Source organism: Gymnogyps californianus, chromosome 13, assembly GCF_018139145.2.
Source record: "Gymnogyps californianus isolate 813 chromosome 13, ASM1813914v2, whole genome shotgun sequence".
NCBI lineage: Eukaryota > Metazoa > Chordata > Aves > Accipitriformes > Cathartidae > Gymnogyps > Gymnogyps californianus.
The window spans coordinates 13964982-13990204 of NC_059483.1; the positions used below are offsets into that span (position 1 = coordinate 13964982).

At 67.2% G+C, this 25223-nt stretch overlaps 1 protein-coding gene across 1 annotated transcript in view; it reads right to left on the minus strand.

Moving 5' to 3' along the window:
* Positions 1-1047: 1047 nt before the first annotated feature.
* The window catches only part of COL7A1 (collagen type VII alpha 1 chain), a 30715-nt gene continuing 6539 nt past the window's right edge, over positions 1048-25223 (minus strand). The window contains exons 19-120 of the mRNA XM_050904881.1: positions 25036-25161; positions 24822-24968; positions 24613-24741; positions 24386-24532; positions 24098-24217; positions 23865-24011; positions 23647-23783; positions 23441-23567; positions 23214-23357; positions 22982-23142; positions 22836-22877; positions 22651-22677; positions 22492-22536; positions 22198-22290; positions 21793-21864; positions 21394-21429; positions 21262-21315; positions 20963-21031; positions 20758-20871; positions 20391-20417; positions 20191-20244; positions 20016-20078; positions 19828-19887; positions 19642-19677; positions 19461-19505; positions 19210-19245; positions 19045-19089; positions 18887-18922; positions 18780-18806; positions 18647-18679; positions 18375-18446; positions 18213-18272; positions 18040-18075; positions 17754-17834; positions 17574-17609; positions 17458-17502; positions 17289-17360; positions 17076-17120; positions 16945-16971; positions 16820-16861; positions 16054-16134; positions 15857-15892; positions 15721-15756; positions 15555-15635; positions 15332-15367; positions 15031-15102; positions 14777-14821; positions 14536-14571; positions 14353-14388; positions 14137-14241; positions 13947-13982; positions 13734-13769; positions 13509-13556; positions 13353-13388; positions 13045-13176; positions 12668-12877; positions 12539-12574; positions 12308-12352; positions 12066-12137; positions 11871-11915; positions 11644-11706; positions 11517-11561; positions 11197-11232; positions 10876-10911; positions 10645-10689; positions 10370-10402; positions 10135-10197; positions 10010-10045; positions 9821-9901; positions 9653-9721; positions 9501-9536; positions 9329-9370; positions 9175-9219; positions 8977-9021; positions 8819-8854; positions 8627-8686; positions 8363-8488; positions 8157-8228; positions 7876-7911; positions 7566-7625; positions 7333-7377; positions 7225-7260; positions 7059-7094; positions 6909-6965; positions 6452-6523; positions 6117-6188; positions 5982-6017; positions 5819-5899; positions 5676-5729; positions 5404-5457; positions 5265-5327; positions 5099-5161; positions 4706-4822; positions 4273-4350; positions 4139-4192; positions 3881-3929; positions 3753-3800; positions 3216-3305; positions 2790-2873; positions 2356-2475; positions 1470-1649; positions 1048-1326 (exon numbers count right to left, since the gene is read on the minus strand). Of these exons, the coding sequence (XP_050760838.1) occupies positions 1277-1326; positions 1470-1649; positions 2356-2475; positions 2790-2873; positions 3216-3305; positions 3753-3800; positions 3881-3929; positions 4139-4192; positions 4273-4350; positions 4706-4822; positions 5099-5161; positions 5265-5327; positions 5404-5457; positions 5676-5729; positions 5819-5899; positions 5982-6017; positions 6117-6188; positions 6452-6523; positions 6909-6965; positions 7059-7094; positions 7225-7260; positions 7333-7377; positions 7566-7625; positions 7876-7911; positions 8157-8228; positions 8363-8488; positions 8627-8686; positions 8819-8854; positions 8977-9021; positions 9175-9219; positions 9329-9370; positions 9501-9536; positions 9653-9721; positions 9821-9901; positions 10010-10045; positions 10135-10197; positions 10370-10402; positions 10645-10689; positions 10876-10911; positions 11197-11232; positions 11517-11561; positions 11644-11706; positions 11871-11915; positions 12066-12137; positions 12308-12352; positions 12539-12574; positions 12668-12877; positions 13045-13176; positions 13353-13388; positions 13509-13556; positions 13734-13769; positions 13947-13982; positions 14137-14241; positions 14353-14388; positions 14536-14571; positions 14777-14821; positions 15031-15102; positions 15332-15367; positions 15555-15635; positions 15721-15756; positions 15857-15892; positions 16054-16134; positions 16820-16861; positions 16945-16971; positions 17076-17120; positions 17289-17360; positions 17458-17502; positions 17574-17609; positions 17754-17834; positions 18040-18075; positions 18213-18272; positions 18375-18446; positions 18647-18679; positions 18780-18806; positions 18887-18922; positions 19045-19089; positions 19210-19245; positions 19461-19505; positions 19642-19677; positions 19828-19887; positions 20016-20078; positions 20191-20244; positions 20391-20417; positions 20758-20871; positions 20963-21031; positions 21262-21315; positions 21394-21429; positions 21793-21864; positions 22198-22290; positions 22492-22536; positions 22651-22677; positions 22836-22877; positions 22982-23142; positions 23214-23357; positions 23441-23567; positions 23647-23783; positions 23865-24011; positions 24098-24217; positions 24386-24532; positions 24613-24741; positions 24822-24968; positions 25036-25161 (6779 nt within the window). The 3' untranslated portion in view covers positions 1048-1276. The remainder of the gene's footprint in view (positions 1327-1469; positions 1650-2355; positions 2476-2789; positions 2874-3215; positions 3306-3752; positions 3801-3880; positions 3930-4138; positions 4193-4272; positions 4351-4705; positions 4823-5098; positions 5162-5264; positions 5328-5403; positions 5458-5675; positions 5730-5818; positions 5900-5981; positions 6018-6116; positions 6189-6451; positions 6524-6908; positions 6966-7058; positions 7095-7224; positions 7261-7332; positions 7378-7565; positions 7626-7875; positions 7912-8156; positions 8229-8362; positions 8489-8626; positions 8687-8818; positions 8855-8976; positions 9022-9174; positions 9220-9328; positions 9371-9500; positions 9537-9652; positions 9722-9820; positions 9902-10009; positions 10046-10134; positions 10198-10369; positions 10403-10644; positions 10690-10875; positions 10912-11196; positions 11233-11516; positions 11562-11643; positions 11707-11870; positions 11916-12065; positions 12138-12307; positions 12353-12538; positions 12575-12667; positions 12878-13044; positions 13177-13352; positions 13389-13508; positions 13557-13733; positions 13770-13946; positions 13983-14136; positions 14242-14352; positions 14389-14535; positions 14572-14776; positions 14822-15030; positions 15103-15331; positions 15368-15554; positions 15636-15720; positions 15757-15856; positions 15893-16053; positions 16135-16819; positions 16862-16944; positions 16972-17075; positions 17121-17288; positions 17361-17457; positions 17503-17573; positions 17610-17753; positions 17835-18039; positions 18076-18212; positions 18273-18374; positions 18447-18646; positions 18680-18779; positions 18807-18886; positions 18923-19044; positions 19090-19209; positions 19246-19460; positions 19506-19641; positions 19678-19827; positions 19888-20015; positions 20079-20190; positions 20245-20390; positions 20418-20757; positions 20872-20962; positions 21032-21261; positions 21316-21393; positions 21430-21792; positions 21865-22197; positions 22291-22491; positions 22537-22650; positions 22678-22835; positions 22878-22981; positions 23143-23213; positions 23358-23440; positions 23568-23646; positions 23784-23864; positions 24012-24097; positions 24218-24385; positions 24533-24612; positions 24742-24821; positions 24969-25035; positions 25162-25223) is intronic.

Sequence of the window (25223 nt, forward strand, 5' to 3'; positions counted from 1 at the left end):
GACACATCACGGCCTGGCCGGGGGGTCATGGCCTGGCTTGCGTCAGCCGGGCACACGCTGGGCACGGGGATGGGGCACTGGGGTCCCCAAGGGGGTGAGGACCCCCAGCCGGCGCTGCTGGCAGTGAGCAGCTGGGAAGGGCATCCCAGCTGGAGTGGGCAGGGGGCACGCTTGGCTCAAGAGCTGGCCCCAAACTCCATGGGCATCTCTGGCGGCGCACCAAGAACTGTGGCATCTCCCCTTGAGCGCAGCTTTAATATCACGGCCCCCCCCCACATTGGTACGCATATACATTCGTTGTATACAGACATACACGGAGAGCAGCGTTATGTATGGGTGCCACAAAGCCTGCCCAGCAGCCTGCAGACCCCCTGGCCCCGATGTGGTGGGGGGCACATCCCCACTCGGCCCTGGGGCTGGGGGGAGGCAGAGGCTGTGGACTCCCGGGAGCCGACATCGATTTCACGAAGCCTTTGAGAGTGAGCATAGGCGAGCAGGAACCTCCTCTAACATAGCACCATCCTCAGGGTTTCCCTGCCAGGGGGTGCAGGCAAGCCCCACCGGATTAAAGACAGATGTGCTGCTGGTAGGTGTGTGAGCTGGAGGGTAGCGCACGGAGAAAGCCTCCAGCCTCCCCCCAGGTCTTTGCCAAACCATCGCAGCCGCAAAAGGGGAACCAGGCCCCGGTTGCGGTTAAGGTGAAATCTATTCGGATGGAGCTAGTTGCAGGGTGGGGGTGAGGGATGCCGCGCAGGGAGGCACCGCCTGGCCCAGGGGTGTGGGCAGCCTCCCGCGGCAGAGAGCGGGGAGCAGGGGGGGTTTGGGGGTCTGTGGAGGGGCAGGGAAGGGAACGAGGTTGTTAGATGAGGGGAGGGGAGCCCAACCATGCCAAGTCCCAGCTCTGGTCCTGGGCCACCGGAGAGGGGGCATGGGGCCAAGTGCCATCCCGTCGGCAGCAAATAAGTTAAAAATCAAACTGGGAACAGCCCAGGAAACCTCCAGGTGGGAAAGGGGGTTAAGAGCGTTGGGGGGGGGGGGGGGGGGGGGGGGGGGGGCAGGTTTCCCATTTGATATGAATTTCACCTTAACGGGCAATAAAACTGATATGAAAGGAAAAACCCATGAGCAGCAAAAAGACACGTTAGAAATAGCACCAGGTTCCTGCCGGGGGCTGGTGGGCACGTGGCCCCCGCCACTGCGGGCAGCCCAGCCCCGGCTGGGGCAGTAGCCGGGCCCCACCACCGGGCAGCCTTGCCTGCCGAGACACTGCCCGCGCCTACGCCTTTGGCTGCCCTCCTGCCTCGCTGCTCGCAACACCATGGGCATCTGCAGAGAGAAGCGAGGCTGTGTCAGAGCCGAGGCGGGGGACCAGCATCGTCCCCCCAGCTCTGCATTGGCTGAGCCCGCGGCAGCGGGTGGGGATGCTGCCAGACCTGTCGGTGCCAGTGGCAATGCCATGCCATGCCTACCTGCCCCTGGGTGCTGCCCGCAGTGCAGCTCGCACTCCTCCTTGGTGTCGAAGCGGTTGAGGTTGCCCCGGCAGCCACTGTAGACGAAGGGCCGGCACTCGGTGACTCTTTGGTTGTAGTACCACCGCAGTGTGTAGCGCTGGCAGTCCCCCTCGTCCAGCGGCAGGCTGCAGGGCTCAGCTGTGGGGAGCAAACGGCGATGGTGAGGGCAGGCAGGAGCCAGCAGCACAGCAGCAGTGGAGGCAGCCAGACCCGCTTGGCAGAGGAGGAGAAACCCCAGAAGGGGAAGGCAGGGGATGGCTTCCAGCTGAACGCAGGCAGAGTTTGGCTGGAGGGGACATCTCAGTGCCCTGTCCAAGTGCTGGGAGTGAGGGCAGGAGATGCTGTTCTGGGTAAGCCCTCTCCCAAGGGCAGCTCCCAGCAAAGGCTGGAGACAGAGCTGGGAGGGAGGTGGCATAGGGACAGGAGAGCCACAGTGTCCCTTGGAAGAGTACCGGAGGGACCCTCCGCATGCTGCTGCCGCCAGGGCTTCCCTGCTGTCCGGGGGGCTTTGGGATCCCTTCCTGCAGCTCATGACCAGGAGCACAGGAAACCTGCCAGGGGCAGCAGGTCCCACCAGCCCAGCAAACCACCCGTCACTGCCGGTGATGGCTCTGGTGAGGGGGATGGAGCGTGAGGTCTGCGTGGCACAGTGATGTGATGGGGAACATGCACCCTGCCTGGGTGCCAGCAAGAGGGCTGCAAATCCCAAATACCCCCAGACAGAGGGCACGGGGAACCACTGCCAGGCGGGATGTGGAGGCATCACCCCAGCGAAGCCCGAGCAGCCCCACGGTTGCCCCCGGTGGCTCCATCCTCGGTGCCAGGCAGGCGCAGGGAAGCTCACCGCCCATCACAGGCTGCTCTGAGCTGTCCGGGACCTCATCGTAGTCCTCCTCCTCCTCCTCCCCATACACACTCTCGTACTCGAGGTCGTCGGTGTTGAGCATGACGCGTCTGTCCTGCCCTGGGAGACAACGCCGGGCGTGAGCAGCCCTTGCCTCCCCAGGTCCCCTCTGTTGTGCTCCCCCCAGCCATGGCCCCTGCTCTGCACATGCCTGCACACACACAGCACACACCTGTGCATGCCTGCGTGCACACACACTCCTTGCTGCCCTCTTCTCTCCCCGCTCTTTAATTAAAGCCCCCTGGGACTGGCAGCACGGCCACTGATGGATTATCCCTCAGTGCCTGCAAGCGGAGGGCCGGGACATGACTGGCCACACACATGGAGCAGGGGAAAAGGGGGACAGGGCCTAAAAGCACAGGGATGACACTCACCCTCCTCTTCCTCAGCGTGTGACAACTTGAGCACAGGGACGGCACGAGCACTGCCAGCAGGGAACGGCTGGGTGGGGAAGAGCCCTGCGAGGGGGAAGGACATGGTGCAGGCATCAGGGAGGAGGCAAGGGGGCCCGGGGCACTTCCCCCCTGCCTCCCAGAGGGAAACTGCCCCTTGCAGGTGTGGAGCAGCCCAGCACTGCCCCGGAACTGCTGCAGCCTGCCGGGGTACACGGCTAGGGATGGGGGACCTGGGGACACCCCCTCCTCTCTCTGCACCACAGGCCAGGGCTGCTGAGGGCTCCCAGACGAGGGACAAGCGCCTGCTGGGAGCCCAGCAAGATGGGGATGGGGATGATGATGGGCACAGGGAGGCACACGTGCCCACAGGGCCACATCTTGTAGGTCCTCCGGGCTCTCCATCACCTGTTTGGCTGTGCTCCCTTTCCTGGCGGACGCTTCTTCCTCCTCCCTGGGCAGAATGGAGGCTGCTCCTGGCCTGAGCCCCCCAGCCTCCTTGGAGAGAAAGCACCCGCCTCATCCCAGCCCACCCTTTGCCCCCGTCCCTCCACCACTCTTCCAGCCCACCCTCCCCTCCAGCAGTCCTAGCCCCTGCAAGCCCGCCTGCCCCGGCTCCAGCACCCAAGCATGGATGGGGTGCAGTCCCCGTGGTCTCTTCTCAATCAGGCAGACCCTGGCAGCGCCTGGACCCCATTGGCACCATCCCAAGCCAGCTGCCCCTGGGGATCCCTGCTGTGCCATCACTTCTGCCACACACCATCCCTTCTCCCTGTGCACGGTCCCACACTGATGCTGGCCCTGACCGAGGGGGTCCCAGAGGGTCCCAAAGGGTCCCAGCCGCCTCCAGCACCCCCAAAACCGGCGGCACACATGGGTGCCGGGACCTCTTCAGTACCACACACGTGGGGCAGGGGCAGGGGAGTAAGAAGGGAGAGCCGCAACCTGACTGCTCACGTGAATCCAGGCGCCGTGGGAAGTGGCCGCCGCAGGCTGCAGGAGAGATGGGGCAGGGGGTCAGGGGCAGCAGGGGCCAGACCCCCGGCCCCAGGGCAGTGGTGGGGGATGCTCACCACAGTGCTGACTCATCTCCTGCCTGACGAAGGCACGGATCTCCTCCTCCTGCCAGGCACATGGAGGGGCAAGGGACCCACGTTGCAACAGGGGATGGTGCAATTAGAGAGGAGGAAAAACCCCTTCCCCAGGCCCCAGCAGAGCCCAGAGGTGGGGGAAGCCCCTCCATCAGCGGCAGTGGGATGGATCCAGCACCCCTTCCCACCCTGGTGACCCAAGCACCACAAGCCTGTGCCAGCTCCCTCCTGGCTCCTTACCGTCATGCCCGGCTCCCCCTTCTCCCCACGGAGCCCCTGGGTGCCGGGACTGCCCTAGGGACAAGCAGAAGGGAGGTGGGAGGCTGGCCCCAGCCGGGGCTCACCCGCCGAGGGCTGGGCACCCGCTCACCCACCTGCTCTCCTCTCTCACCGGGGATGCCGGGCACACCACGGGCCCCTGGCACGGACTGTCCAGGGGGGCCTCTCTCCCCCTGCAAAGGACACATGCTCGGGATCTTGCTGGTGGCTCTCTGCTCTCCCCAGAGCCACGGATGTGCTGCTTTCCCCATCCCCGCACCCTGGGGACGCCTGTGCAGGTAGGGACGGGGATGGGGACTGGGATGGGTCCAGCCCAGCCCCAGGACAAGCAGGGCCCCAACCCCCCTGGCTCCCATTCCCTGGGCAGCGAGACACAAGGGAGGAGCCCAAAGCCAGTGAGCTGGCAGGGCAGGGACAGAGCTGGGACATGACTCCTGATGCCACCAACCCCTCGCCCACTCCAGGGACAGAGTGCTCCTCTCCTCACAGCACCCGGAGGGGGACTGGCCACCCACGGTGGAGACTCACCTTCTGGCCCTGCATGCCCTCGGGACCTCGTGGGCCAACGCTCCCGGGGGGCCCGGGGGGGCCAGGAGCACCGTCACTACCCCGTGGACCGGGGCCACCGATAACGCCCGGGGCACCCTGCAGGAGAGCAGAGGGTGAGGACGGGGGTGTCGGAGCCCCCTGGCCCCAGAGCAGGTGCCATGGGCATCCTCCGACCCCGCAGCTGGGCATCCCTGAAGCACCGGCACTGGTGCCTTCTTGTAAAGAGTGGGGATTTGTTGTCATGTATAGTTTAGTGACATAATTTAGAGCAGCACTGGATGGCTCTTCTGGGAGCATCAGGCTCTGATGTGCTTCTGATTGTGGTAAAAGCAATGTGGTGCAACGCATACCATCACTTTCCAGCCCACTCACCCGGTCTCCTTTCTCCCCCTGGTCTCCTTTGCCTCCCTGCTGCCCGTCGAATCCACGGTCGCCCTGCAAAGAGGAAGGAACAGGCAGCCAGGGACAGGCAGCCAGGGACAGGCAGCTGGGGGGCTGAAGTGCCAGCACAGCTTTTCCCAGCACTGCCTTGACCTACCTTGGGTCCCATGAGCCCCTCCTTCCCGGGGATGCCCGGTGGTCCCGACAGACCCAGCTCTCCCTGGGGGACAAAGCAGATGTCCGTCAGCCACTGGCCGTGCGTCCCCGTCCCTCCCCAGTGCCAGCGCGGTGCTTACCGGCTCGCCTTTCCTCCCCGGCAGCCCTGAGCGCCCTGGGATCCCCGGCTCTCCCTACAGTGAGCAGGAGAGAAGCAGGGCGGTCAGTCCTGTGCTCCTTAATACTCATCCCAGAGCCATGGGCAGAGGAGGGGACCCCGTGCCCCTGCTGCAGGGCTGAGCTCCAGCCTCAGCCATCCCCCTGCTCCTGCTGGCTGGCAGAGGGGATCCAAAGGGCCGCAGCCTCCAGGCACCGTCCGGGCTCCTGCAGCACCCTGCGGGCACCCACTCACCTTCTCGCCCTTGTCCCCATCGAGGCCGCAGGCGCCTTTCATGCCCCGGTCACCCTGTGAGGATGAGGAGGGGAGTCAGAGCCCTGCCGAGCCAGTGCGGGTCCTGGCCAGGAGAGCACCGGCGGGCAGAGGGACCAACCCACCTTGGGCCCACGCATGCCCAGGAGTCCTGTGTCCCCCTTCTCTCCCCGGGCTCCAGGGATCCCATCGCGGCCGGGCTGGCCCTGCAGGAGAGCACACAGCATGACAGGGGTCTGCTCCTGCCCCATGATGGGGTGGCAGCGGCACCGAGACGCAGCTCCTCACCGGCTCGCCAGGCTCTCCCGACGCTCCGACCTCTCCCTAGGGAAGGCAAAGGCATTGGTCAGGGCAGGCGAGGAGGACAGTACCACCAGCAACCCTCAGCACCCCGTTAGCAGCAAGGGGTGCCCAGCTCCTTACCTTCTGCCCGCCAGGGCCGCGTGCCCCAGGGAAGCCCGTGGAGCCCTTCTCGCCTTGCTCGCCCCTCGCCCCCTGCAAGCAGAAACCCAGATCGACACAGGGCAGGAAGGAGAGATCTGGCCACAGCACAGCCATGGCACGGCCACGGCATAGCCACAGTGATCTCCAAGGCTGGCTCTGGCAGCTCCCCTTGCCAGGGTGCCCACAAGCACCAGCATGTGGGGCACAGGGATGCCACCATGCCCTGGTCCCTCTACCCATCACCCTGTCTGCAGCCCTCCATGGTCCCCAACTCAGCACCCCCCAGCCTTGCACAAGCCCCCCCAGCCCCATACCTTCTCTCCAGGCACGCCTTGCTCCCCCTTGTCCCCCTTGTCCCCTTCCGTGCCCTTCAGGCCACGCTCGCCCTGCAAAGGGGGAAACACAGGGAGGGGTCAGGGGACAGGGAGACACTCAGACGCGTGTTGGGGGGGGAGAACAGACCCCCCTGGGGCAGGGACACAGGGGTCTGTGGGGTGGCTGAAGGAGAGGGGACAACGTGCTCTGTGAGGGAGGGTCCCTCAGCAGCAAGAAGCCCCCCCAGCTCTTCTGGCAAGCGGAGGTGTGGGGGGGAGCTGTCCTGTGCCACTTGGGAGAGGGGGTGCAGGATCAAACCCATAGGGCTGGGAGCTGCCCTGGGCCAGGAGCAGGGCAGGCAGGGCCTTTGGGAGGAGGATGCACAGGAGAGCCCCTGGCCATCGGGACAAGAGGGACGATGCAGAGAGGGACAGGGAGAATGAGGACATCACTTACCGGCTCTCCCTTGCTGCCCCGTGCTCCGACAGGCCCCTCCACCACCACAGTATCGCCCTGCATGCCCACAAGAGCCAGGGTGGGGGGGTGTGAGTGGAGGGGTCAGCGCTGCTGCCCTCTCTCCCACTGCTCCCCGCCCCGGGGACTCACCTTGTCTCCTTTGGGCCCCGGGGCCCCAACGTCTCCCTGAGAGGAAGGGGAGATGGTGAGACACTGTAAGGATGCGCGGCAGGGAGCAGGCAGCACCTCCCTGGGGACCCCAATCCCTGGGGGTGCATCGTTCACCCCCCCCAGCTCTCCAGCCCCCATGGTTTACCTTGTCCCCACGCTCCCCTCGGTTCCCAGGCAAGCCCTGCGAGAGAGAGGAGAGGGGTGGTCAGGGAGCGGCTTGGCCAGGGGTGCAGCCGGGGAGGGGAGTATTTACCGCCGGCCCACGATCGCCTTCTGGCCCCGGGCGCCCGTCTTCACCCTGCAAGAAGAAAGGGATGTGAGAAGGGGGTCTGGGATGGGGGCACCCCCAGCGTCACCCCACCCTGGGGACAGGCACAGTGCTGGCTCCCTGTCCCCTTGGGCCTGGCACCGTGGGATTTCCCATCCCTCGTGGTGGGGACATGGGGGGCTGCAGTGAGGATGCAGGGGGGCCATAGCGGTACTTACCCGTGGCCCCGGGTCTCCACGCTCGCCTCTGGCTCCTGGCAGCCCAGCCCCCGGGGTACCCTGCCAGGGAAGGCAAGAGCTCGTCCCTGTCCTTGCTGCCCACTGCTCCTCCCAGCCATATCACATCTCCCTCCATGCCAGGGGACACCCCACACACCCCTCACCGCCCCGGGTGCCCAGCACAGAGCAGGCTCCCATGTGCCACCATCCAGAGTGGTTTCAGCATCACCCAGGGGGTGGCTGCAGCAGGGACACCCCACGAGAGGAGTGGCCCCACATCCCTCATGCTATAGGGCTGCCCCCATCCTACCTTGTCACCCTTCAGGCCAGAGGCCCCTTGTACGCCCTAAAAGAAAGGAGAGGGGTGAGTGAACCACAGGAGGAAGGCAGTGCCAGGCGCCCCGCCAAGCATCCCTGGGGCTCCCACAGCAGCTCCTGCCCCGTGCCGGCACTCCCGGCAACCCTCAGCCCCAGGGGCTGGGGCCGGGAAGGTGCAGGGTGGGTCCCCATCACCCTGCCCAAGCTGGCGGGGGAGCCAGGGCAGAGCCTGCACCCCCCAGGGACACTGTGGCACTGGAGGCTGGTACTTACAGCTGGCCCTGGGGGCCCCGCGGGTCCTGGCGGTCCAGAGGTGCCATCTCTCCCGGGAAAGCCGATCAAACCCTGGCAGGGAAACATGGTGAGGGGGCAAGGACCACGGCCAGGAGCCGGTGGGGCTTGCAGGGACCCTGCTGGCACTGCCTGAGGGTCTGGGGTCATGCAGACCAGCGAGGCTGAGCACTAGCCATAGCCTTTACCCTCTCTCCCGGGGGACCCGGCGGGCCAGGCTGCCCGTTGTCCCCTCTCAGGCCTGGCTGTCCTGGTGTCCCAGCGATGCCTGCTAAGCCTGGGGGTCCTGGTGGTCCTGGCAAGCCGATGTCACCCTGCAGCAGGGAGGAAAAAGATGGGGCCCAGGGAAACAGCCCCCAGGAGTGTGCTTCTCCCATAGCTGGCTGAGCCAGGGCAGCAGCTGGGTGTTGGGGACACAGTGAAAGCCAGGGTGACATGGGGGCAGAGGTTACCTTCAAGCCCGGAGGCCCATCCTGTCCTGGAGGTCCCCGCACACCGACACCCGGCAATCCCTGTGTGGTGGCAGAGCACGCGGTGTGTCCCCTGGCTGGCGGGCATGGGAGTGCCAGGGGCACCATGCCACCCAGAGTGGCCCCACAGGGCTGGGGAGCACCCCACTCCCCTGGGACCAGGGGACACTTTACCTTCTCCCCTTTGGCTCCGGAGGACCCCTTGGCTCCCTGTGAAGACACCAAGCCACCAGGAAGGTCTGGGCGGTGGGTGGTGGGGGCACAGGTCTCCCCTTGACAGCATCCGCTGCCCCAGCACCCACTCCCCAGCCCCCCATGTGCCTCCTACTCACATCTTCCCCAGGATCCCCTGGCTCCCCGAATCTTCCCGGCTCCCCCTGGCAGGGGGAAACAAGCAAAAAGCAGGGTTGGAAAACGATATGCAGGGGGAATGGCTGCAGCCAGACCCCCAACCTGCCACGGGCAGGCAGCTGGGGAGCCCAGGGCCCTCATGGCTCCCTCCCCACCAGCCCCCCTGGGGCAGTGCTCACCTTCTCGCCCTTGGGGCCGGGCAAGCCTCGGTCGCCCTTGGAGCCCTATCAGGGGGAGAGTGGCGTTAGGGGAGGGGGGCAGCCACAGGGCTGGCTTGCCCCCCAGAAGGCAGGGGGTGGCGGTGGGGGGATGAGGTTAATGGGGCCAACTCACGGGTTCTCCCAGCAGCGTGCCCTCCAGCAATGCCGGCTCGCCCTGCAGTGACACATGGGTGCTCAGGTGTGCCCGCAGCGGGTGCCAGTGCCCTGCAGACCCCTACCCACCCTGGGGGCTTCAGCAGCACCCAGGGGTGGGGGTCCCCCCGCCTCGCACCCTGGCTCCTTACCTTCTCGCCTTTGGCGCCGGGAGGGCCAGCGATGGCCTGGGGCACAGGGGAGAGAGGGGGCAGGTGAGCAGGGCTGCACAGGGATGCTCCCCCTCATCCCAGTCTGGAAATGCCAGGGAAGCTCCCAGCCGCTGAGGCAGCTCTGCACTCACCTGCCCTGGGGCTCCAGCATCCCCTGGCTCTCCCTTGGGACCAGCAGGGCCCGAAGGTCCTGGCACACCCTGGCACAAGCAGCACAGCCCTCAGCCTCAGCTGCAGACACCCCGGGCTGAGCCCCATGGGGCTCTCTCTGGGATGGGACAGGGTGAGCAGCAACATACCATCTTCCCAGGCATCCCTGCCTCGCCGTCCTTCCCCGGCACGCCGTCCCTGCCTGGCACACCCGGCTTCCCACTCTCCCCCTGTGGGCAGTAAGAGCAGGGCTGGGGCGTGGGGGTCCTGCAGCCCCCCAAGCAGCCCTGAGCATCCACACTGACGGCAGCCGGGCAGGGGGGGGATGACACACTCACCACTTGTCCTGGCAGCCCGGGGACACCAGGTGGGCCCTGTAACAGAGACATGAGCAGAAATCAAGTTTCAGCCCAGGCACCAGGAACAGCCAGAAAGCAGGTCGGGGGCGCCTGCAGATACTTACCCCCGGGCCGGGGGGGCCAGGGGGGCCGGGCAGCCCCATGCTGCCCTGGGGACCGGGCAAGCCCTGCAATGGAAACAGCCGCATCAGAGAGGGGATGGCACACTGCCCTGGCACAGCCGGGACCTCAGCTGCCCCCACGGGAAGGTGTACGGCGGCGGGGCCAGCCGGCTCTGGGGGGGCTGGATGGTTTTGGGGGGGCCAGGTGGGTGCTGGCGGGGAGGGCGCGAGTGCTCACCCGGATGCCGGAGCCAGGTTCCCCCGGATCACCCTGTGAAGAGAAGGCGTGTGTCAGCCCTGCCACCCCGACCCACCGGCCACTGTGGTCACAGCCACGTCCCCGCACCTGCCATGGGGCTGTTCCCCAGGGCTGGCTGGATACAGGAGGGGGGCCAGCCCGAAATGTCCCTCCCTCCAGCCCAAAATGTGGCCCTCCCTCCAGCCCCCAAATCTGGCAAGGCACCGCTTTCCTCTGCCAGGTCGGACGTGGCAATGCCGATGCTGATGCCGTACCTTGGTCCCAGCTGGGCCCTGGGTCCCTGGTGGGCCAGTGCTGCCCTGCAGGGGACAAGGAGACATTATGTTGGGGCAGTGCTTGCTGGTGGCACAGGACAGGGAGGGGGCAGCGGGACAGAGTGGTCCCAGCACTGCCACCCTACCCCTGCTCCCTGGGGGGACGCCTGCCCCGGTGGACGTCCCCCTTGCATGACAGTCCCCTGCACATGGCACGGGGTGGCTCCTTACCGGAGGTCCTGGGGGTCCTGGGTCTCCCTGGCTACCCTGAAGGAAGGAAGAGATGGGGTCACTGCAGGGATGGGTTTTCCCCAGTGGGTGCATGGGCTGTCCCCCGGGAGAGCAGACCCAGACAGTGCCAGCAGCTCTGGTAAGCACCCATGCCAAGTGAGGACAAGCCTGGCCAGCTCCTGGCAAGACGCCTGGGGCCAAGCACTCACCCAGGCAGCAGGGTGGCCCCCACGGCTTCATCCAGAGCCTGTGGCCAGGAGCCCCCCAAGTGCGCACTGAGGCATGGGGGGACAGTGACATGGGGGGGACACAGACACCTACCGGGCGTCCCAGCACGCCGGGGAAGCCTGGCAAGCCCTGCAAAGAACAACGTCAGAGCCAGCAGGCAAGCGGGAGCCCACCACCCCCAAGCAGCCCTGCCCGCCCCCCAGGGATGTTCCCCATTCCCAGTGTGTGGTACCCAGCCTGGGGTACTTACAGGCGGGGCTGGGAGGCCCCCAAAAGCCCTGCAGGCCCTGCACAGGGTGGGAAGGAGGTGAACGAGATGTGAATGCTCCTGCTGGTGCCGGTGGTGGCTGGTGTGGGACCACAGGACCTTTCCCCCATCCCAGCCCGCATCCCCCCACCATGTCCCCACTCACCGGCTTCCCCTCGGGGCCGGCCAGCCCTCTCTCACCCGGGAGACCCTGGAGCAAGAGACAGGGATGGGGTTAGTGCCAGGCAGGGGTCCAGGTTCAGGGCCAGGCGGGGGGACAGTGCGGTACTCACCGGGGCACCGTCCCTGCCCTTCTCGCCGGGCTCCCCTTGCTCGCCTCGTGGGCCACCCTCACCCTGCAGTGGGGACAGGCACAGGGTCGTAGGACAGGCAGGGACCTTCCCGTCCCCCCTCCAGGGCCTGCTGACACCCAAAGAGGGGTGCCCCCAGCAGTGCCCCCGCCCAGGGCTTTGCTCCATGGGGCTGCCCCATTGGCAGCGGGAGACTTACGACGACAGACCTTATCTCCTTTGGGTCCGCGCTCGCCCTCAGCTCCCGGCTCGCCCTGCATCGGGGAGAAGACAGATGCCATCAGCCGCCGCTGTCCCCCTGGGGATGCCTGCCCCGCCACCGTCCTCAGTCCCAGCCCAGCTCATCACATTGTCCCCGGCTCGGTCGCCTTGGCTGCCCCACTCCTTTCTGCCCAGCCACGCACCTTCACTCCCTTGGGTCCAGCTGGGCCACGCTCGCCTGGGAAGCCCATCAGGCTGCCCTCCACCACGTCTGCCTGCGGGCAGGGAGCAGTCAGGGCTGGCACCCAGGGGACCCCACAAAGGTCCCCCCTGGGGCACAGCCCTCCCCAAGCCCCTATGCCAGCGGACTGGACGTGGCCATCCATCCCCGGAGGTGCAGGGTGGCACCCCTTGGGGATGGTCCCCAGCAGCAGCCATCACCTACCTTGGGCCCCGGGGGCCCTGGGGGGCCGGGCAAGCCATCCCTGCCCTGGGGGAAGGAGAAAAATAGGTTGAGCATCAAAGGGACAGCAGGGCACAGGAGAGCAGAGCCATCCTGGTACAGCCACTCCTGGCCACCACAGGGCATCCCCTGCCCCCTGGAGAGCCCCCCGTCCCCCCAGGAGGTACACAGCACAGGGGGGACAGAGGGGACTGTGTCCCTGTCCTGGCTCACCTGCTCGCCCCGGTCACCCTTCTCGCCCCGGTCACCCTGGGAAAACAACACGGTGGCCGTCACGGGGCTGTCCCCAAGCCCCTGGACCAGGTCCCCCAGACCTCGCCCTGTGCCTCCGCACACACTCACCTTCTCGCCGGTCCGCCCAGCCTCGCCCAGCTCCCCGGCCCGGCCCGGCACCCCGGGGATGCCCGGCTTGCCAGGCTCCCCCGGCTGCCCGGGAGGCCCCTCGGGACCCCGCTCGCCCACGGCCCGGCCCATGGGGCCCTGGGGGCCAGGGGCACCCGGGTCCCCCTTGTCACCTTTGGGTCCTCGCTCACCGGGGAAGCCTAAGGAGCCCTGCAAAACATAACACCGTGCTGCCAGAGCCAGCCCTGTGCCAGGGGCTGTCAGCCCTCCTCGAGCATCTCAGGGCTGAGCCGGCTGCATGGTCCCCCCAGCCAGCCCGGGTAGCGGGAGAGAGGGGCAGTGTGTTTGGGCATGGCATCGAGCCTAGCTCCACTCACCTCTCGGCCTGGAGGCCCCCTCTCTCCCGGCTCTCCCCGGCTGCCCTTCTGGCCCCGCAGCCGCTCGGACAGTGGCAGAAACGAGTCTGAGCTCCCATCGTAGGCACCCGTGAGCTCCTTCAGGGATGAAATCTGGGAGGGAGGAAAGAGCCACCAGTCAGGGGTTCAGTGCAACTCAGCCACGGCAGCACCCCATGGCCCCGCCAACCCATCCTGGGTCACTCAGGTCTCCCACCACCTCCCGTGTTCCCCTTCCTGCTGCTGTGTGGCAGGAACAGCCTCCAGCCCAACAGCCAGGGACTATGTACCTTGATGCCAAGCGCTTCCAGGCTACGTTCAACGTTCTGCAATAAAAAGATATTAAAAACAAAGTGGGTGTTGGTCTGCTCCCACCATGGGGGCTGTGGAGGGTCCTCTGTCCTCCACGGCTGATGTCCCAGCCCAGCAGGTCAGGGGGGACTCACCACTGCAGCCCCGGGGTCTCCGCGTGCTCCAGGGTTGCCAGGTCGCCCCTAGGTTTGCAGAGAAAGAGGGAATGAAAAGATGTACAGAGATGCGGTAGGTGAGGTGAGCAGTGCTGCCCTCAGCAGGTTTCAGAGTTAACACTGCTGGTGCTGCCTGGGCAGGGGTTGTGGTTGCCACCACCCTGGGCTGCTCACAGCTTGTCAAGCTCGGTGCTGGGTACTCACCGGCTCCCCTTGCAGTCCGGGCTCCCCCGGGTCCCCCTGAAACACAGCAAAGGCGTCAAGGAGGGCAGAGCCAGGCTGCCTGGCACTGACTCCAGCACCAGGGTCCAGCCCTGCCAGCCTCGGGGCAGGGAGTCCCACCAAAGACTTGTCCCCTCTGGCACGGGGTCGCCCAGACCTTTGCCCTGGGGGGCTTGGGGGCAGGAGCACACCTACCTTTGGTCCAGCCACCCCACGGAGGCCCGGTGAGCCCTGGAAGATGCAGAGGGGACACAATGGCACCTGGCACCCACGGACACGGGGCAGTGCCCTGAGGGAGCCGTGGGCAGGGGTCCTGCCTGCCCCACGGCAGCCCAGACTCCAGGGTCTGGTGCTGGGTGGCACCATGGGCTTGAGGACTACTCACCTGGCCTGGGGGGCCAACCTGCCCCGGGACGCCGGGGAGGCCGGGGGGGCCGAGGGGGCCTGGCACACCTCTGTCCCCCTGCTCGCCCTTGGCACCATTGCGGCCCTACCAAGAGAGCAGTGTCACCTCCAGGACCTGGGTGCCCTGGTCTATCCCCGGTGGGGGCATATACCCAGCACCCCCCATCACCATGCTCCTCTGCAGGGAGGTACTCACCTCTCTACCAGGGGGTCCTGTGTCACCTTTGTCTCCCTAACCAGGAGGGAAAGGAGTTAGAGGGATGCTGCCCCATCCGCATGCCCCAAAATGATGCTCCTGGACCTGGGCAGGGAGGAGCCACCGGGTGTGTGGGGATCACATGGGGTCCAGGCAGGGGCCACCCAGGGCTCGGCTCCTTACCTTTCTCCCATCCTCTCCTGGCGTCCCATCTTCTCCCTGGGGACACAAGCTGCCAGTCAGCGCCCGACTCGACCACCCCAGCACAGGCACCGCATGGGACAGGGACAGGCACCGGGGGGATGGCTCAGAGCCTGGGGGCTCTTTGCCACATCCCCCCCCTTGCCTTTATATTGTACTGGGATCACCAGCCCTCAGGACCCCCAGGCGAGCCCCAAAGCCAAGCCCCGCTCCCCCTACTCACATTCTTGCCGCTGAGGCCAGGTTTGCCATCGTCACCGGGTTTGCCCTGGGAGGAAGCAGAGGCAGTGAGAGAGCCCCGCCAACGCTCCCCCCGGCACCAGCAGCCAGGGGTCCCTGGGCCCCACCGTGGCCCCAGGATGCAGGGAAGGGGGAGCTGGGCACGGGGCGAGCCCTGACAGACAGACCCAGCCGGGACTGACTGCAGAGGGCACGGGGCAGGATGCGTCCCCAGGGTGCAGGGTGGCTGGTACTTACGGGGACGCCGGGCGGTCCCAGGGGGCCCACAGGGCCAGGCGCTCCCTGCTCGCCACGGAGCCCAGGCAGCCCCTGTGGGGAAAGGAGACGGGGGGAGCACAGGGCAGCAGGGCACCCATCTCCCCCAGCCAGCTCTGGGAGGAGGGAGCGTGACAGGGACGGTGGCACCCTGCCGGGGACAGGGGCCAGGCCCGCTGCACTGCCCCGGATCAAGGAGCATGGGACGGGACATCAGTCCCTTGCAAGTGCGATGGCCCCAGCAGGAGCACAACCCAAATCCACCCTCTCCGGAGGTACTTACATCTCGGCCGGGGTCCCCCTGCTTCCCGGGGTCCCCCTGCAGACAAAGAGAAGGTGAGGGCGGGGACACCCCTGCCCTGTCATGGGCCCCCCACGAGCATTCCCAGCCCGGAGCAGAGGGTGTCTGGGGGGGCAGTTCCTCCCGCCCCATCGCTCCTCCGTCCTGCAGCCCCCACCCGCAGTGCCTGGGGGTGGCCGTGCCCCCCGCCCTGGACCACACTCACCCGCAGCCCGGCAGGGCCCGGGGGCCCGGGTTTGCCTTCTAGCCCGTTGCGGCCATCCAGCCCCGGTGGGCCGCGGTCCCCCTATAAGAGAGCAGGGCAGGAGGGCTGGAGCCGTGGGGTGGGATGGGGGTGCCATGGCACAGCCACCAGCCCCCAGCCCCCTCACCTTCTCTCCTGGCAGGCCGCGGTCCCCGGGGTCACCCTGCAGGGTGGGAAGAAGAGTGAGCATTGTCCCCTCTGAACGGGAGCCAAGCAGGGCACGGACCCCCCACTCAGACCCCTGTGGGGAAGGGGGCACTCACCCGTGCACCGGGGGGGCCGCGGGGGCCCTCCACGCCCTGCAAAAGAGAGACACGCTCAGCAGTGGGGCATGGGGGGAAAGGAGGGGGTCCTGGGTGCTCGCCCACTGCCCCCTGCACACCACAACCCCGGGCTCTCCCGCAGAACATCGCCCGTCTTGCTGTCCCGCCGCCTCCCGCACCAGCAATCCAGCACCTACCCTCTCTCCGGGCAGGCCAGGGGAGCCGGCATCGCCCCGGGCACCCTTCGCGCCGTCCTCGCCAGGGTCCCCAGGGTCCCCCTGCCAGGGAAGGGCACAGTAGGTAGAGGGTACTGCCCCGCTGCCACCGGCGCAAATGCCTGTGCTGAGCCCGTGCCAGGGCCCACACTGAGCACCTCTGCTTATGTTGCGTGGTTTAAGGGCAGGGTAATAGCAAAGGTCTCAAAATACAGGCATGGGCTGAAAAAAGAGGTTGCTGGGCTCAACGCAGCTCCCGGGTGGTCAGACAGTGGTCGCAGAAGAAATGCAATGAGCAGCGCTGCTGAGCCAGGAGCCAGCTGAGCCATGGCCAGGGAACACGATGCCATCCAGCACAGAGCACAGCCCGTGGCGAAAACTGCCCCGAGCCTGAGCTGGCTTGTAAAAGCAGAACACCCAGAGTGTGGGGTACTGCTGTGGGATCCCTGCGGGGCTGGGGAGCCATGAGCATGCTGGCTCCTTTGAAGATCTCAGCCCTACAGGGACCTCCTACCCTGGCACCCTCCTCCCAACTCTGGGCAGGAGCATCAGCCCATGTGCCCCCCAGATCCCATATGCCCCCTGGTCCCACATGGCTCTCAGCTGTGGTGCGCATCGGCTCCACATGGCAGGGGCTGTTTTGGACAGGGAGGGCTTGGTGCACCAGGATCCCAGCGCACAGGCAGAGCCCAGTGGGAGACAGCACAGGGCACCCCACCACCAGCATCCCAGGGGACCCACTCATTACCTTCTCCCCCTTCTCCCCTGCTCCTCCGAGCCCCACGTCGACCTGTGGGGCAGAGAGGGGCTGTCAGAGCACACCGGGCTGGGCACCAGCGTGCGGGCAGGGAGAGGGGTGGGGGCAGAACTTACGGTTCGTCCTGGGGGTCCGGGAGGCCCCTGAAAGAAGGGCAAGGGAATTGGGTTAAGGGGAGCTGGCGCAGCCCTGGGGAGCAGAGCTGGCTCCAGGTTAGGGGCCAGGCACGTGGCCCCACGTCACTCACCGGCTCCCCACGGTCACCCTTGCTCCCTGGCGCTCCAGGGCTGCCCTGCAGGAAAGAGGGACAGGGTGAGGGGAGGAGGGGACAGGGGACCCATGGGGCGGTGGGTCCCGTGGGGTGAAGGGTACCCCTGGGGTAAGGGTGGGTGCGGGGCAACGGGGTGCGTGGGGTGGCGGGTGCCCACGGGGCAGTGGGCGCACATGAGGTGGTACTCACATTCCTGCCTTCAGGACCTGGGTCCCCTGAGTCGCCCTTCTCCCCAGGGGGGCCGCGGTAGCCAGGGAGGCCCTGGGTGGAGGGCAGAGGGAGGGTGTGCATTAGCAGGAGCCACCCCAAGGCCACTGGGCATCTCACCTGCCCAGGGTACCGCCAGCCCTGTGCTTACCCGGGGGCCCCTGTCTCCAGGTTTGCCAGGCAGACCTGCTTCACCCTGCGGGGAGAGAGGGGGTGAGTGGGGGGCAGTGGGGAGGGAGGTAGTGGTCCCAGGGGGTCCTTGCTTACCGGGGTGCCTTCGTCACCCTTTTCTCCACGCTCTCCCTACGGCACAGGTCAGCAGGCATCGGCCAGGGAGAGAAAAGCACAAGTCACTGGCGTCCCCCTGCTCCCCACCAGCCCCCCACCTCCTCGGGGCCACGGTGCCCCATGGCCCTCGGTCCTGCCGCCCCCCTCACCCCACACTACCTCCTTGCCACGCAGCCCGGTCTGCCCCGGGGTGCCCGCTCGGCCCGGCTCGCCCTTCTCCCCTGGCTCCCCTGGGTCGCCCTAGGCAGGGGGGGAAGGGGCAGCGGGTCAGGGCAGCGTCGGGGGAGCGCGGGAGCTGCTGGGGGGAGAAGGGGCTCAGCACGGCACCCTCCGCTCCCTGGAGCAGCATTGCAGCACAGCCTGCAGGGACAGCCCCTCCGGAGTCTGGACGGACGGATGGATAGACAGACGGATGGAGGGGCAATGCCTCCTGCAGTGACATTACCTTTGGGCCGCTCCTGCCTGTGAGGCCAACGATACCCTGGTTGTTGGAGAGGGAGAGCACGTGTCACTGGGGACTGGGGTGGCCCCGTGCCAGGGGAGGAACCGGGGCCATGAGCCAGTGCCCCCGGGGCAGAGCCCGGCCAGCCCCAGCCCCTGGGGTGCACCCAGACTCACCCGATCGCCCTGCTCGCCTTTGGGGCCAGCTGGCCCTGGGATGCTCAGGCCAGGGTCACCCTAGACATGAAGGGATGCAGCTTAGAGCAATGGCACGGGCACCGTGAGCCCAGAGGGGGCTGTGCTGTGACCCTGTGCCCCCTGTCCCCAGGCAGTACTCACACGGGCGCCTTTATCTCCCGTGTCACCCTTGGGGCCAGGAGGTCCTTCTGGTCCTGGGAAGCCTCTGTCACCCTAGAGCAGATGAAATGGCACCATCAGCCCCCCCCAAACCATCCCACTTCCCCCACTGCAACTGGGGACATCCAGGCCTGGGGACCAGCATGGGCGTCCCCTCGGGTCAACACCCAGCTGTGCAATCTCCCTCCTCAGCCCACAGCCATGCCCGGGGGGTGCCAGCGCAGGGCTGGGGGGCACGGCCAGGGCAGGGTTACCTTCTCTCCTCCAACACCGGCAATGCTGGGAGCCTGGGGGAGAAGCAGAGGGGACCGTGCTAGGTGCTGCCCACGGCTCCCTGTCCTGCGGCTGGGGCAGGCAGAGGTGGACCTGCTAGGCAGCATCACTTACTGGCTTGCCAGGTGGTCCCAGATCGCCCTGCAGAGAGATGGGTGTCATTGCCGGCCCCTTTCCTAGCAGCCCCCTGCCACCCCACTGGGACCCCGGTTTGCCCTCACCTTCTCCCCCCGGGGGCCGGTCGGTCCCGGAGCTCCCTGTGGTGAAAAAAGAGACCTCAGCGGGGCTGACAGTGCCTGGGAACATGCAGCCAGGGCATGGCAGCCCCCTGCTCCCGGGGTGCCGGGTCCACAGCACCGTGGCCACTGCTCTGACTCACCTCTCTGCCCGATGGCCCCGGGCGCCCTGGGGCTCCTGCCTCGCCCTGGAAGAGGGGAGGAAGAGGAAGGTGTCAGGGGCATCCTCCCACCCCGTGCCAGGACAGCTGCTCCAGGGCAGGGCAGGCATCACCCTGGCATGGCCACAGCTGCCTCAGCCCACCTACCTTCTCGCCCTCGGGGCCCGGCACGCCGCGGTCCCCCTGCAAAGCGAAGCAGAGGAGAGTTTCAGGGAGCCTTCCTCCCTCCACGCCATACTTCCCCTGCCCCAGAGCCCTTCAGGGCCCAGCCCCGAATCCCATCCGAGACCACTGGGTTCTTGACAGCAACACCCAGGCATAGCCACCATGGGGCCACAGGGACACCAGGACCCGCTGACGCTACTGAATGGCACATTCCCGCTCCGGCGCCGTCTCACCTTCTCGCCCATCTCTCCCAGCTCGCCCGGTGCCCCACGGTCTCCCTGGCACAGAAGAAAGATGGGGTCAGGGACAGCAGGACCCATGGGGGATGGCACAGGTCCTGGCACAGCACCCAGACCGCTTTTCTCCCCACCGAAGGCAAAGCGAGAGCATCCCTTCAGTCCCTGTACCACTCACCTTCCTGCCCTGCTCCCCCGGCGGTCCCCGAGGGCCCTGCAAAGGAGGATGGAGAAGAAGTCACCTCCAGCATAGCAGGGCAAATGTCCAGGCTGGCTGGAGCGGGAGCCCTCCAGGGTGCCCTCGGGGCTCTGCTCACCAGCAAGGCCAGCTCCTGCCCGCCTTAACTTTTCTTGGGAAACTCACCCGGTCTCCTGGGTCCCCGGGGCGGCCGGGCAGCCCTGGGAAACCTTCTTTGCCATCGCCCTGGGGATTAGGATAGGTGAAAGCCATGCTCGTAAAATGGGGATGCCCATGAGATGAGGATGGGCATCCCCACTGGAGAGCAATGTGGGGTCCGGCCCCAGTGCGGAGAATCCCCACTGCCCTCTTACCTTCTCTCCCTTCAGGCCGGGGGGCCCGGCAGGTCCCCGGGGCCCGGGGTCCCCAGGCAGGCCCTGCAAGAGAGCACAGCTCAGCCCCTGGGGATGCAGCTCAGCCCCAGGGACACATGGCTGCCATAGCCCTGCTCCCCTCTGCTGTCTCCGCTGGCCTAGGGGCCAAACTCACCGGGGGGCCTGGCTCCCCTCGAGGCGCTGCCCCATCCACAAGTCCGGGGGGGCCCTGCAGAGACAGAGGTCAGCTCCTATGTGATGGCCCCAGGGGGCTCAGTCCTTCCCAGCACCCTGGGGGGGCTGCAGTGCCCTTGGGCACCCATGGGGCCTCTGTCCAGGAAGGCAGAGGAGCCAGGGAAATGCAGAGCCACTCACCCTTTCTCCTCGGTCACCCTTCTCCCCCTGCAAGGGCAAAAAAAAAGCAAGTAAGGGCAGGTCTGGGCTCTTCCCATGCTCCCCTCAAACAGAAGGGGAACATGCTGGACAGAGCCCATCATCAGTGGTATCAGGGCATGTGCATGCCATGTGCCTCTCCCCACACTGCCCAGCGTCAGCAACAGCTCATGCATGCGTATGTGTGCATGGGCACAGCTGGTGGGGGGCACAGCTGGTGGGGGGCACAGCCCATGAGCGGGACCAAGAGGAGGGCACAGGGGAGCAGCTTCGAGCTGCTGGCTGTTCCTCCATCCGTCTGTCCACATGTCCCCCCAGCTGTCCCCATGCAGCACCGGGGGGGATGCACCTTCACAAACTCTCCCGGAGGTCCCGGTGGCCCCACGGGTCCAAGTGGACCGGGGGGGCCTGGATCACCAAAGGGCCCCCGTGGGCCAAGGCTTCCAGGGGGGCCGGGGCTGCCCTGGAAGACAGAGATGCTCTGTTAGCTGGGGCTGTGGCACAGGCTAGGGGTGCTGGCAGAAACCCCTTGGCATCGCCACCCCCATACCTACCGGTGTGCCCGGCTCCCCTTTCTGGCCTGGCAGCCCCTGTCCTCCATCCACGATCACCCTGGGCTCTCCCTGAACGAGGAGGGGGAGGAAAAATCAGTGTCCCCACGTGCCCTGTTGTGTCCCCAGTGCAGGACAGGGGCCACAGTGCCACGAGGCCAGAAGCCCGGTAGGGAGATGGGAAGACCCTAGGGTCACCTAGACACCAAGCACCAGGTGATGCCAGGGGCTGAGATGTGCCCACCAGGGTCCCCACTGCTCCCCAGGGACCCCTGCGGGGCAGCCCCATGCCCATCACTTACCGGCTCGCCTTTCTCCCCCTTCGGGCCAGAAAGGCCCATTGGCCCCCGCGGCCCCTGAGAAAGAAAGACGAGAGTGAGGCGGGGGGGCGCAGGGAGGGGAGCAGGTCTGGGGAGGGATGGGGCCATACTCACAGGATCCCCTCGGGGGCCGGGGACACCCTGGGTGCCCTGGAAAACAACAGCTTAGGAGGTGAATGTGTGCCCCTGCCAGCCAGGGGAGGGGGGATGGGATGGGATGGGATGGGACGGGACAGGATGGGATGGGACGGGATGGGATGGGATGGGACGGGATGGGATGGGATGGGACGGGATGGGACAGGGGTTCCAACCAAGGCAAGGATGGACAGTCCCTGCCCAGTATACTTAACCTGAGACACACACATGGGGGACAGCAGTGACCCTGCCAGCTAGGGAGACCCCCCAGCACAGGGAAAGGGTAGGCAGAGGCCAGCTCAGGGAGCAGGCAGAGCAGGCAGGGCAATGGGAAGAGCCTACCATACAGCAGCAAACCCAAGGGACGCCCCCACTCACCGGCTGGCCAGGTGATCCGGGGTTCCCGGGGCGGCCGGGGCTTCCCGGTGTCCCATCGGCTCCGGGGAATCCCTGCGGGAGAGAGGAGCATCATGCCAGCACCTGGTGCACCCCAGCACTGCCAGACCCCCCCAGTGCCCAGGCAGTGCTGGTCCCGGCACTGGGAGCCCAGGACAGCCCTGTGGCAGAGCCGGGTCCCAGGGTGCCTTTCCCCTGCATGCTGAGCTGGGGTGTGAGGGAGGAGTGTGGGGCTGGACCGGGGCTCTCCAAGGGGATCTCCCCTCCAGCCCGGGCGAGGAGGAGGAGAAGGGAGGGATGAGGGGCAGAGAGAGGCCCCACAGGGCCAGGTCACTGTGAGGGAGGTGAGGGGGTGGGTACCTGGGTGAGGCAGTCGGAGGTACTCACCCTGTCCCCCTTCTTGCCTGGCCGCTCAACGCTCTCTCCTGGCAGACCCTGTGGCCCCCGTGGTCCCGGAGGGCCAGGCAGCCCGTGGCGGCCCTGGAGGGACAGCAGAGAGGACGGGCTGGGTGGCAGGTGGTGGCCAAGGGATGTTCCCCGTCTGCCCCTGCAGCAAGGGCTGGACAGGTCCCTGCCCCACACCCACCTGCCGGCAGGACAAGGGGACAAGGGACGTGGGGACCATGTCGCTGCCCCCCGCCAGGGAGCTGCCCCCCATCTCCCCCCCCATCAGGATATTACCGGCTCGCCAGGGGGGCCCGGTGGCCCCACACGTCCTTGCGGTCCCTGCGGAGACAAAGCCAGTAGTAAGCATCCCCTGCGGGCTGGCATCAGCACGGTTTGGGGGATGCAGCCCTCCCCAGAGCCACCAGTTGCGGGAGGGGACACCAAAGCACTCACTGCCTCACCGCGGTCTCCCTTCTCGCCCTGCAAGGAGACAGAGGGAAGGGGTTAGGGGCTGCACCTCCATGCTTGGCTCCCTACTGCGCTGCTGCCATTGGCAAGCTGGGGGTTCCCTGATCCATGCTGAGACCCTGTGGCGCAGCACAGCATGGTACAGCACAGCATGGCGTGGGGATGCTCACCCTGGGGCACTGCATGGTGCAGGGCTTCAGCTCCAGCTCCGGCTGGCAAGACAAGGGAAGCCTGTGTGAACCTGGAGGTAGGAGAAGACCCCAGCCCCCGCGGGGCTGCTCCCCCTCCCCAGCTCCCAGGGCACCCGTCCCCTTACCCTGGTGGAGATGATGGTGCAGAGGTCGTCGGTGAGCTCTCCCTCCAGCTCTGCCAGGGCACCGCCACCATGATAGATGTACCGCGGGTCCTCGCTGGTGACCATGCGCCGGAGCTGCTCCCGGTCTGCCCCCTCCAAGGCCACCGCCAGCACCTGGACCCCTGAGCCAAGAGCACCCTCAGCACCCCACAGAACTCCCCACACACCCTGCTGGGACCCCATCCATCCTCACCCCCAGCCTTGACGTCCCTGGCCGCAGCAATAGCATCGTCCCCGGAGGGGCCGTCGGCCAAGACCACCAGCACCGCCGGCACGCCAGGCCGGCGCCCCGCGCCGGGGCTCAGCAGGTAGGTCCTGGCGAAAGTGATGGCCGCCCCTGGGGAGGGAGAAGGAGGAGGGGGGCGGTCAGCGGAGTCCTGCCAGCCCCACACTGCCCTGGCTCCCAGCACAGCCCCTCACCAATAGCATTGCCGCTGGGCTCCTCGTAGCGTATGGTGCGGATCTGCTCCAGCACGGCAGGCAGGTCGCTGGAGTGGTTGAGGAGCAGCCAGGGCAGGCTGCGGTAGCTGTACGTGGCCAGAGCCACCTGCGAGGGTGCAGGGGAGCAGTGGGCACAGCTGCCCATCCTCACCCCCCAGGACCCCACCACCGCAGCAGCACCCTACCTGGGTGCCCTCGGGACCCAGGCGCCCCAAGGCAGACACAGTGTTGGAGAGGAGGGTGCGGACAGCGTCGGCGCCGGAGGAGCTGTCGCGGGTGCCATGCACGAGGAAGACGATGTCACCACGGGCGTCCCTGCAGACTGCGGGTACAGGAAAGGGGTGAAGCCACTGGCGGAGCGGGAACAAGCCCAGCCCGTCCCCCTGGCGTGGCCTCGCCATACCTGTGCGCTCGCTGACAGAGGTCTCGGCACCCGGCGTGCTCCCCAGGAGCGGGCGGAGGGTGAAGGTGTAGCGCTGGCCCAGGCGCAACCCGGAGACCTGCTGGGAGCTGGCAGCGCCGGGCAGTGTCCGCCTCGACTCCCCGCCAGCTGCCGCCCAGGGGACAGAGTCAGGGGGGCCGGTGAGCCCCCACAGGGACCCTGCCCCCTGCCCTGGGGCTGGCTGTCTGCCTCACCTGCGGGGGGGGTCCAGGAGAGGACATAGCTGGAGGCGCCGGGGATGGGGGCCCAGGTGAGCGTCACTGAGTCTCTCCGCACCTCTGTCACCCGCAGGCTGGTGACATGGCCCAGGGCAGCTACCAAGGAGGAGGAGGAAAGAGCGTCCTGACCCCATGGGGCAGCCCCCACCCTGCTCCTGGGCCCCCCACCCATCACCCTCCCCCAGCCCGAGGCTGGGACAGCCCAGTCCCTGCATGCCCCTCTGGGCTCCAGCCCTGCGCTGGGGGTCCAATGCAGCCCCTTACCAGTGACAGCGGTGACAGCGGCCGGCTCGCTCTCCCGGCCGCCGACCAGGCTGGTGATGCTGATCTGGTAGCGCCGGCCTGGCTCCAGCCCCACCAGGTCGTAGGAGCTGGCGGTGGCCGGGAGCTGCTGGCTGCGCTGGGGCCCCCCTGCCCAGGGAGAGAGAGGGGTGAGGGAGTGCAGCGCAGGGGCTGGCGGGGATGCAGGGGTGCCGGCCGGCCAAGCTCACCCTCAGCCAGGCGCCAGACCAGGCGGTACCCGGTGCTGCCGGCCACCGGCACCCAGGCCAGGCGCAGGTGGTGCTCCAAGGCCTCCATCACCTGGAAGCTGCTGACGGGGGGCACTGGGGCTGCCTCCGCTGTGGGGCAGAGGAGCAGGCATTAGAGGCAGGGGTGCCCAGTGCCACCCCGGGGCACTGCCCCCCGCCCCAGCACTCACGAGTGGTGACGACGATGGAGACGGGGTTGCCCTCCCGGTTGCCAATGAGTGCCGTCACCTTCACGGTGTAGGAGACGCCACCCTCCAGGTCGGGGATGTCGAAGGAGCTGGTGTGGCCGGGAACCCGCTGGCTGCTCTCCAAGCCCCCTGCCAAGGACCGTGGTGTCAGCCCCCTGCCCTGCCACCCTCGCAGCCCATCCCCACCCCACCGTACCATCCCTGCGGCTCCACACCACGCGGTAGGCGGTGGCTCCTGGCACGCCGACCCAGGTGACACGGGCAACGTTGCTCCTGGACGCCTGCACCTCCAGCCGGGACACCATCCCCACCTGCTCGGGTGCTGCGACACCGAGAGGGCCACTGTCACCCGGGCCCGGGGCAAGTGGCACCGTCTGGCACCAG